General features: G+C 41.7%; 1 protein-coding gene across 1 annotated transcript; it reads left to right on the forward strand.

Annotated features, from left to right (window-relative positions):
* Nucleotides 1-385: 385 nt before the first annotated feature.
* On the forward strand, nucleotides 386-10,593 carry LOC136430854 (visual pigment-like receptor peropsin). Its single transcript, XM_066421900.1, has 6 exons — nucleotides 386-704; nucleotides 3,997-4,149; nucleotides 4,490-4,630; nucleotides 5,195-5,311; nucleotides 6,596-6,807; nucleotides 7,153-10,593. Exons 1-6 carry the CDS (start codon nucleotides 533-535, stop codon nucleotides 7,516-7,518), a joined length of 1,161 nt encoding a protein of 386 aa, XP_066277997.1. The 5' UTR covers nucleotides 386-532; the 3' UTR covers nucleotides 7,519-10,593.
* Nucleotides 10,594-11,284: the final 691 nt, after the last annotated feature.

Raw genomic sequence — 11,284 nt, forward strand, 5'->3', positions numbered from 1 at the left:
GCTACATTGTTTTCCCAGATTTTGTTCTTTTTTGTTTTACTTTTAATCTCGCGCAAAGTCATTTTGCACAATCCTCCTGGGCTAGTTTAAATTATTGTCAAACTTCACTGTCAATGAATGATTTTTTTGTCAAAAATGGGTAACTTATGGAAATCAAATCCGCTGGTGGAAGTACATCTTTGCCATTGATACGGTCTGTCTGTCTGTAAGTAGATACATGTCTTTGGTCACTAACATCATCACGTCGATTTCCATTCTGTCTTTCATTCATATCAACTTGTACCTACAATGGTACATGGATAAAGAGGTCAGGGGCTCAGGAGCATACTGTTATAAATGAACATAATAGTCATTGCTCTACTTCTATAACGGATTATCTAACAATGTATCTTAGCCCGCCTACCGTTGCCTTGACATCGATGACGTAGCCACCGGTTATTGGCCCGTAGTAATGACGTTTTTCCAGGCGCGCAGGGCTGGACCTTAAGGATTGTCCTGTACATCCCACTCCCAGCCGGGCGGCGGACCAGTCATGAGCGCCTCTCCCAGCGCCTGGCTGTCCAGCGGGGAGCTTTTCACGGACAGTCCGGAGAACACCAGCGAGTGGCCATGGACGGACGGCCCGACCCAAGAAACCTGTTCCGACGACGACCATTTTGGCTACGAATCCTACCTTGCTATCGCGATCTATCTCACCCTTCTCGGTAAGTTAGATTTCTGATTACTGCTGCTGCTCAGGCCTATGAAAAAAAGACGTCTTCTCATGAAATGCGCCCGGACCTTGATTGGAAAATGTCTGTGTTTGATGTATAAACGTAGTACTTCATCGTAATATCAAGCTAACACAGGCTGTCTGGCGACATCGAAACAGGAGATAACTGTGTCGGCAATTGAGCTCTCTTGTCCTGGATTGAAAATTTATTTTTTCATTTATGTTGTGAATTTAACAATTAGAGTCCCCTTTCCATAGTGCAGTGGAAAATTGCTCTTGTGCTCAATATTCTTCTGACAGAAGGTTAGAGAGTCTCCCAGCCGATCTTGCCCACTAGCCGGAGTGTCGTCCTAGTTAGTTCCAGGACTCCCATACTTTCCCTTCACCACTACTAGTATGGGAGCCTTGGAACTCAGGCTTACTTGCCCACTTCAATGGAAATGGAAGGAACCCTTGTCGATACGGCTGTTACTAGTATTTAATGGAAAAGATTTTGTAAAACGAACCAACTCACGTGGAGAGGGAGTGGGATATTTTCTTCAGCACAGTAATGCTGCCAGTATACCGTCAGGAAATGGAAAATAGGTTATCAGGACTGGTGTAACATTTTGATGAAAAAAATACATCACCGAAACGGCTGCCGGCAGATTAATTTCCGGCATGTTCCATTTCTATCACCAATTGAACAAACAGTTATATCCTGTGCATTGTAAGATTTCTTGCGAACGACTTTCGTCCCACAGGCTCTTGGACAGTCGTAGCTTCCATTTTACCGCAGTCGATCTTGTCCCGTTGAGAAAAGGGAGTGGGAGAATCTTGGAGTCGACGTGAACGTTAATGGAGAGGATTTAGTGTAATTATACTACTCACGTAAAGGGCTTATTGTGTCATTAATCATGTCACAAGCTTAGCGCTGAGCAGGACCAACATCATTGCTGACACCTTAGCTTTTGGCTTGAGAAACAGCAGGAAGAAACTGGACGTCAGGCAAAACGTATGTTGGATAAAGTCTGGCATATGCAGACAAAACTAGACCCTGTAGGGGTTCCATTTCTGGATAGAGCCATTAGGGGTTCTGTGACTGTTCGTGTCGGTACTCTGATAGGTGCTTAGAGAGTCACAATACTTGACTTGACACTGTTACATTTTATCGCACCCATGAAGGGTCCTTAATGGATGGGATGAAGTGGGATGAAACTACGCACGCAAGTAGTCATAATTAAGGGCCCGTTCACACGTGTGCATACATTTAAGTCCGTTTTTAACATTTGTAAGTAAAGTTTGCGGCCGAAGTAGTCATTTTTTCGGTTCGATAACCAGGCTGCACAACGGTCGCGGTCGGTCAAAGTAGAAATCAGCTTCTTCCCCGCAGACTTTAACTAAGGCCACAGCAAGATGACATTCTCTGCAGACTCCGACAAATCTAATGCGCGCGGGCGAAAAAAAACAAGATTCCCACATTTTCAGATTTGAAGACCATAAAGCATGTAAGAAGAATTGAATCGAAAAAATATGATATCACAACCTAGATCCGTCTTTCATTTCTGTATTCAATATCCCAGTAAGTAACGCTAGTGTAAACATTAAAATCAACATTGACAGAAAAAGATGAGCATTTCTTATGAAAAAGAAAACCAATACATATGATATCAGAGCACATCCCTATTCATGTTTATCTGCAAACCGGTTGCTTTGTTTAATAGATTCACTGACTGCAAAGAAAAGGCGTGCCTTTAAAACCTTGAATGAGGTTCAACAGTTCATGTTACCGGATTTGTAATGTGACCCTTCTTGGTATGTTGAGTTTCTGATTACTGCTTCTGTTCAGACCTATGTAAAAGACGTGTTATAGAATGCGCCCGGGCCTTGGTTTGCGAAGTGTCTGTGCTTGGTGTATAAACGTAACCTCCATTAACATTCATCCGCCGGGTTACATAACTTCGCCACTTTGAAAAACGGTGGGTTTGAGAGATCTCTAGTGCAGCACCCTCAAAGTATACACAGTTTAGCTATACAGGAATGCATCATACTGGGGGGCATTGGGTTGGAGATCTGTTTTGACGTATCGTTTCAGGGTGGCGGAATTATGAACCCTGGAGGAATTATGTTTGTCGATGTTAGTATTACAGGCAGGTGAAGGAAGCTGCGGTAAATTTAATTGATTGACGACGTCGAGACAGGAGATATCAGTGTCAGCAATTGGGCTCTCTTGTTGTGGATTGAAACTTAGAGAGTCACCGCTACCATTTTCTCGCAGCCGATCTTGCCGACCAGTCGGAGTGTCATCCTAATTAGTTTCAGGGCTCTCATACTCTCCCTTGACCTAACTAGGATCCTAGGATGACACTCAGGATCACCCAGGCTACTTGCCCACTTGAAAACAAATGGATGGATCGATACGGCTGTTAATGGAAAGGATCTTATACAACGAACCCACTCACACATATTGTGGGATTATGTGACGGAGAGGGATATTTTCTTCACCACATACATGCTGTCAGTATATCGTCAGGAAATGGAAAATAGGTTATCAGGACTGGTGTAACATTCGGACTCTTAACCACTGTTTTTAATGAAAAAAAGACATCACCGAAACGGTTGCCAACAGATACATGTTCCATTTCTATCACCAATTGAACAAATAGTGATATCCATGGTCCATTGGACAGCCGTAGCTTCCATTTTACCGCGGTCGATCTTGTCCCGTTGAGAAAAGGGAGTGGGAGAATCTTGGAGTCGACGTAAACGTTAATGGAGAGGATTTAGTGTAATTATACTACTCACGTAAAGGGCTTATTGTGTCATTAATCATGTCACCAGCTTAGCGCTGAGCAGGACCAATATCATTACTGACACCTTAGCTTTTGGCTTGAAAAATCAGCAGGACAAAACCGGCAGGCAAAATGTATGTTGGATAAAGTCTGGCATATGCAGACAAAACTAGGACAAGTTCCCTGTAAGGGGTTCCATTTCTGGATAGAGCCATCAGGGTTCTGTGACTGTTCATGTCGATATTCTGATAAGTAATCAGAGAGTCACCGTTACTGCAGCTGTCACTTTATAAGCACCTATCAGAGGAGCGACATTCATCGCACCCAATTTTGATTCCATGATGGGTCCTGAATGGAAGGGATGAAGTGTAATGAAACTACGCACGCAAAGAGTAATCACGGTGTTAAGCCCCCGTCATACGTACCCACACAAGATCCAAATTAACAAGCTAGTCGGATTTCTACAAACGATGTATTTCTTGTGAGGAATTATGAGATTTTTTCATATTTCAGGGTTAATGGCTATTGGTGGGAATTCCATCGCCATCATAACATTTGTGACAGAGAAAGAGTTCCGTAAAAAAGAGCACAACATTCTTCTTTTGAACATGGCCATTGCTGACTTAGGCGTCAGCATCTTTGGATATCCCTCATCCACCGTGTCAGGTGAGTGGAAGGTGGCAGAAGTTCTGCACTGTTACATAAACGCATGTACAGAATACGTTCTTCCGCATGAAGATAAAAACTGCCCTTTTGCAGAGACCACGAATACGAAAGAAAATCCTTACAGAACCGTTTTTGTTTAATCTCTAACATTTAAAAAAATTGCGGTGCTGAATAAACATTTTGCACTTCACAACAAAATCATCTGTTCGACCTCTTTGTCTGCATGTCTGCGCGGTGTCTAGAAATTGCGCTTTTACCAAAGTACCTTACGCTGCCACCAAAGTACCTTACGCTAGCTGTCATCAAAGTATCTTACCCAAGGCTGCCGTTTAACCTACAGGGTACGCAGGCAGATGGCTGCTCGGAGACGTTGGCTGTACGATGTATGCATTCCTCTGCTTCACCTTCTCTCTGGTCAGCATGTTCACCCTGTGTGCCGTCAGCGTCTATCGCTACATCGTCATCTGTAAACCACAGTATGGTAAGAAGAACACCAAAACTGCTGGCTACAGAAGTAACATTCACTTTTGGTTGCAAACAGTAGTAGAACTTGTAGGTACAAAAGTAGCACTCACTTTTGGTTTCAAACAGTCAAGAAGCAGAAGCAATATGGTGTACTTTGTTGGTGGCTTGGTTGAAGTGGATGATATAAGGTGCTTAAACTATATGCTTTTTTTCTGTGCCAGTAGCACGCGTGCGGCTGCATGTTATATCTCAACTTTACTTCAGAATTTACACATTCAGAATTAGCTTACTAATATCTATGTAAAGCACTACGGTTAATATAATATATTATAAAGCCACATTACCACATCGACGCAGAATAACTTCTTCATGTGTCCTTATGCTAAGCAATATGGCATCACATGATCAGCAAAAGCATATTAAAGGCATGTGAAATAATGTATAAATCATTTGTCTTTACTAGAGAGTATCTCATACCTATTCAGGACCGGACTGTTTCTCTTTTATGTCATATCATCAGTTTCACGTTCGAAATTTGATAACCAGCTCCAAATACATATACAATGCATTTGTTGCCCAGCCTATATGCTGAACCACCGCCGCACCATGTATGTGACCCTCGGGACCTGGGTGTACGCTCTGCTGTTCTCGATCCCCCCGCTAGTCGGTGTCAGCTTCTACACCTACGAACCGATCCGTGAGTACCAGCAGGAGATACTCCATACTGCTTATTATCTCCATGAAAAATTTTTTTTCATGGGGATATTGTTTTGCATGGCGTTTGCGTGTGTGTTATCCTGTGTGTATGTTTGTGTCACCGGACGCTTAAAATCAGCATAACTGAAGAACGTGTGGATGGATTGTAATGATATTTGGTATGTGGGTAGGTGCTGGGAGGAGAAAGGTCAAGGTCAATTTGGGCCCCCTGGTATGTGTCACTGGAACTGCAATGGCGTATTTGTAAAAATCTTCCAAGGAGAATAACTAAAGAAAGGAACGACAGATTTTCATGTTATTTGGTACGCAGTGGGTTGGACAGAGATGTACAAACTGAAGTGCTAATTATGCAAATTGGGACTGAATTTTCATAAGTAATGAGGAATATCTACTCCTCCATTGTAGGTATGTGCTTTGACGTCGCACCTGTCACATCTGTTGGTCTCTTATCTAGGTCAAGTATTTCCCAGGTCCCAACAGCTGGTGGTCAAACAACACATGGGTACACTACCAAACCAGTGGACTTGTTTCTAGTATGTGGATACCCTCTGGCACATAAAACAAAACAACCAGCAGCAACAACAAATAACTAGGGCAAATAAAACACGTCATATATAAAAGCAAATTTCATGGAGATTTTGGGTCTTCGGACTCTTGTTCTAACAGTTCTACGTAGATGAGGGGGTGGGGGGTGAAATATGTTGCTTCCAAGTCTTGCCTCTGGAGATACATGTCCTGTCTTTCCTATCGATCTTTCCTAAAAAATTTTCGTGTTAAATGAACTTAGAGCAGAAATTGAACTTTGAGATCGGAAAACATTCTCAGATTCATACCATCAAAATTACGGTGTTGTTAGCACAATCTATAAAGAAAGGCCATAATTCCTGGATCATGGATCCAACTATATGCCAAGTAACATGTGCCAAATAAATATCAGATTGTGATTCCGAAGAATGCTCTAATTTTACCTCGTAAATGCAACGTTTTTAACTTTATGTAAATAAGCCTGTCAATTCAGCTTCAGGGCAGCCATGAGGCCTGTATTTGTTGCTGAATATTTGTTGTTGAATGATAAACCAGTCATTCTATTCTATTCCATATCAATCCGAATATATCCCACGGCCCCACCACCTATCTCCTTGACCAAAGCCTGCCTGCAAACACAAAATCAAAGAAATTCTCTAATAACTTCTGACATATACTGTATCTCGTCCGTAAACCAATTGCTTACAGTTGGTACTTACGATGTTGGCACCCCTTGCAGGGATAATCTGCTCCTTAAACTGGAAACTGCAGTATCCAGGGGAGATGGCCTACACCGCTGTAACCATCACGTTCTGCTACGTCGCTAATGTCTGGATCATGGGGTACTGTTACTTCAACATCTTCTCCAAGTCGACGAACCTCAAGTTTGGAGCTCTGGCCAGTGAGAAGGCCAAGAAGGCTGTAAAGAGAGACATCCTAAAGGCCGCGATGGTAAGGTCAGATTAGAGCTAGTACATGTCTCTTTTGTATCTTTTTAAAACTTTCCTCATCTTTTTTTAACGAATTACTACATGTATCTAAAACATTTTCACCAGTCTGGGGGTGGGGGGTGGGGTCTACAACATGATTTCACAGACAGTTTCGTCACCTGTCTAGATAAATCAAAATTCCCATTCCCTTTGGTGATTTGATTTGTACTTGATCTCATCCAACATGTTTTAATGAACATATGAAGTGCATGCATGCTGCTACACTGGAAAATAACGCATAAATCAGCTTAAGAAGATTATCGAGCATGGGATGTTTGACATCTAAAACCTTTTCTGACTTATATAGATGTGTCTGACTATGGTGGTGTCCTTCCTGATCGCCTGGACCCCGTATGCCGTGTCCTCTACCTGGAACGTCCTGGTTTATGGAGATCTCCCCGTCCTGGCCACCATCCTGCCCAGCTTGTTCTCCAAGCTGTCCTGCATGATGAACCCCATCATCTACACCTGCTGTAACACCAAGTTCCGACAGGCGGTGTCAAAGTCCCTCCGCAGGCTCGGCTGCTTGCACAAGCAGGTAACTCCCTTGGATACGGCACAAATGGTGCGTCGTAAAAGGCGTTCTAATGTAGAGCCTGCTGCTGGGGGCATGGCCATGAACGCCGTTCCACCCAGTATGGCCACGGGCGACAGGCAATCGAGTTCTTGTTAGAAGGCCAACGTAGTGTACCACATACCGTCCAATTTATTCCAAAAGTCCTTTATCTTAAAAACGCACAGGGCCAAATGTGTAACCACACGGCACGAAACAGTGGATTTAAAGCCCCCCTCCCACTTGACCCGCGGCACGCTGGCAGCGACGCTGCCGCTGGTCGATCGAATTGACAAAGCACTCAACGACTTTCATCGACCAAAAAAAAGCAACGAATCTTTTTAAGCTTTGTGTATTTTGTTGTCTTTTTGGTCATACTTGTACGTTTTGAATGATATTCCCATTATAAAGTCAATGGTAACACAAATTCAGTTTAGGACGCAGCGACGCCGCCAACGTGCCGCGGGTCCAGTAGGAGGAGGGCTTTACCAATAGCTTTAAACGCCAGGAAGTCCGACAATACCAGATTTGCCTGGCAGTATTGGTTGGTTGCTATAGGCTATACCAGACTTACCTGACATTTATCGCCATTAGCAAATCCCAGTTTTAGTGCAGTGCCTTGGGAAGAAATATTGATCAGCTCTTTTAAAAAGAACAATGCATGGTCTGTACGTTTTCCCCGCCTGTTCAACGCACTGCGAGCATATATCTATACTGAGGTCTATGATGACGAATTCTGCTAGGGGCGCCCATTATCGTCCACTTGAGTCTTTTCTCCTTCTAGTGCTCTATTGAATAGATAAGTAGATCAGAAAAATTACATAAACTTTGAAATTGTCAAAAATAGTCCACAGACAAATGATAGTTAAGTCACTATGTTTTCCCACCGCTTGCTTGACACGGTTGAACAAAACACTGTTGTGCAGTCAATTTCACCATCACTGAGCGACACTTGAATTCCCGTGATAAAGACACGGCAAAAATGTTTTAACGTGCAAAAACGTAGGGTCGGTGCGGGGTGTCGCTGAGTTATATCAAACTTTCCTACAACTAGTAAGAGTTTCAAACCTCTAATCTCCACGGGTCGTTTATACATCTGTAACAGCCTGGTTCAAGCGCCACTTACTGTTACATAACAAGGAAAGGTTTGACGTCAGCTGCTTCAGTAAAAGATACGATCAAGAACAGTATATAATGTCCTTGATCGTGCGAGTGATGCAAACTGATGAAATACGTGGTGTCAAATTACCTATGAAATGCGTCATGCATTACGCGTTCAGGCCTTGTTGTCACGGCTTCAGTTGTGTCGATATATATATATATGTCCTCATGGAACCTTCGGGAAGAAAATTCCCGTTATCATAATACAATGTCTGGCAAACAACAGCAACAACAGTTCTCAGAGTCTAATAATTTAGATATGACATAAACAAAAATATATATTAACGAAGTAACCAGGAGAAAACACTAATTACTTCTAACATGTTGATTGTGTCCAGAGTGGTACATAGTGAGGAGGCTTATTGCTGAAATTTCATGCTTACTAGCAAATACATCATTTTATGATTTCATTTCAAATCATGTTTCTCATACATTATAATGAGCATATCTGCGACATGACTTGAGGCATGAGATTTTTCTCATGGGTGAAGAATGAATTTTATCCCCATACGATTAAAATCTTACAGGTGATATTGATGAGCTTAAGTTTGCATTCTACCTTTCCCCTTGTGTCTCTAATTGTAAAATTATAAAATAATATGGACTTTCTGTAATATTGACGTCATTGTTGTTTGTGGGTAGATATGTCAAAGAGTTTCAATTTTAATTTTTTTGGTCACTAAGGTCTTAATTCGTAATGTGAATGAAGATGTTAGATAGTGAGCTAGGTACGACAAATTAAATGCTGGTCTGAGAAAGTCACGGCAGACTGTAATTGTATCTCCGGCATTAGTCACAGCGTTTTGGAAATCATTGCTATTGATTTGGCTGATGTGATTGCTGACATTATGATGTGATGCATTGTGTGGATTCTCCTGCAGCTACTGTACTGTGGTAAGTTTGATCAACTCTTATGGATGTGCCATTCTTTGACTTTGTACTATAAACAGTTGTCTGTTGTAGAGATAAATGACGTATAATAAGTGGAATATGCGTAGCGTCAAAATATTTGAATATTCAAAATTGACAGTCATATTACTGTGTTTTTAAATGCTTATTGATTATTTTATTGGGAATACATGATACCAAAACATACAAGTGGAAGAAAAGTACAACTATGGATCCGGTGATTATTACAGGAAAGAAAATCTAAACAACAAAAATGAATTAACGGATATTACTGGTCGGACGGACATTTGTAAATGCAGGAAAGTTCGCAATACATGCATACAGTATGTGGCGAGTGGAATGGAAACAGGTGGCAGAAATGTTTCATAAAGTGTGGCTTTATAGCGCTGACAGGACCTATATTCAACAGTCTATCAACAGATTAATGCTTTAAACAGTTGGTTTTTTTCCACTTCATTGATATCCTCAAGGAGAATGTGTTTGCACAATGTATATCTGTATAATTGGAATATGATTGTAAAAAACTAGTGTGCTGATGCAGTGTCGTCTTGTTCAACTGTATTTGTTGGATCACGTCTGCCGAAATCTTAAGAAGAATAAGATCTTTTAAAAGAGAAGGTCTCTCTCTACCGCTCCTGATGTTTTACGATGAAGACGTCGGAAACACATTGTTGATTTTCCGATGCCTTACCAAATCAGACTGCATTATAGTGGGCGAGTGTTGTCACCACTCCACAACCTATCAGTTCTCACCTTCTATTCTGTGCTGCTTAGATTGGAGGTAAAAGCTAAAATCATGTTTCTTCTCACCATTTCTGGATTTGGAATGAAATGCCTTTTGTCAACGGTCAGCAGTTGAAATAAACCGCAAATCTTTATATGACTTCGGAAGATAAACATAACGCAGTAGTAATTATGTGTTCAATGTTGTATCTTTGATTCAAAACCATACAATGCACCAAGGCTAACGTATTGACACTGACATTGTGGTTCCAACAAACTGGTCCAGATCAAAGTACACTTGGTCTTCTGACGTACAAATAGATATTCATAGCTACTGTTTGTATTGTTCGTTTGTCATCCCTGTGGAAGTTGTCAATAAAGTAATTAAGTATTTCTGTCCCACTCGTAATGTGTATTTTGTTCTTTATCTATGACTTGATGAGATCTCAGCCCTCAAATGGTTATGTACTAGACATGTGTCTGGTCATCCAATCAATTAACGACTCGTGGACTCTGAATAAATCATAATCAATAGAACAAGACCTTCGCCAATGAAGGATCTTGGACAGTAAATTTCTAAAACTACTGATGCCATTGCATTGGCCACGCCACAATTGCTTTCATCACCAAGAGGCCAGGCCCATATCTAGTTGTACACATCCTCAAAATGAAATAGGAAGCAGTTGTAGAATTTTCTTATTGGCTATGCAAATGACATCCTTATTAGAACCATCGATACCTTAAAGTTTAATCACTATTTGGATTGCATGATAACGAATTCGAAGTTCCCCTCGGCTCTAAGACATTGTAATCAAGTTTATCTTAAGCGAAGCTTTAGGGGCGAGCTTAATAGTATACTTTACGCCCGATTTGCAAGAATTCCACAGGAATTTCTGCAATCCGTCCGCGCAAACCCTGGGGAACGCCCTCCTGTCACTCTATACCTTGTTAGTAGGTCTGGCACCCCGGTACGCAGGTCTTACTTAATTACGTGGTGTCCGATTTCGTACTGGTAGGAGTGTGTCAGTATTCTAGCTTTGAAAAGGGGTTTCAACCTACCCCAGTTGACCTACTGTATTATCACAAAAACGTG

This window comes from Branchiostoma lanceolatum, chromosome 3, assembly GCF_035083965.1.
Source record: "Branchiostoma lanceolatum isolate klBraLanc5 chromosome 3, klBraLanc5.hap2, whole genome shotgun sequence".
NCBI classification, from domain to species: domain Eukaryota; kingdom Metazoa; phylum Chordata; class Leptocardii; order Amphioxiformes; family Branchiostomatidae; genus Branchiostoma; species Branchiostoma lanceolatum.

Coding starts and splice junctions, on each gene's coding strand:
- LOC136430854 (XM_066421900.1), top strand. CDS start 533: ATGAGCGCCTCTCCCAGCGCCTGGCTGTCCAGCGGGGAGCTTTTCACG. Junction 705..3,996: donor GATCTATCTCACCCTTCTCG/GTAAGTTAGATT, acceptor TTCATATTTCAG/GGTTAATGGCTATTGGTGGG. Junction 4,150..4,489: donor TCCCTCATCCACCGTGTCAG/GTGAGTGGAAGG, acceptor TTTAACCTACAG/GGTACGCAGGCAGATGGCTG.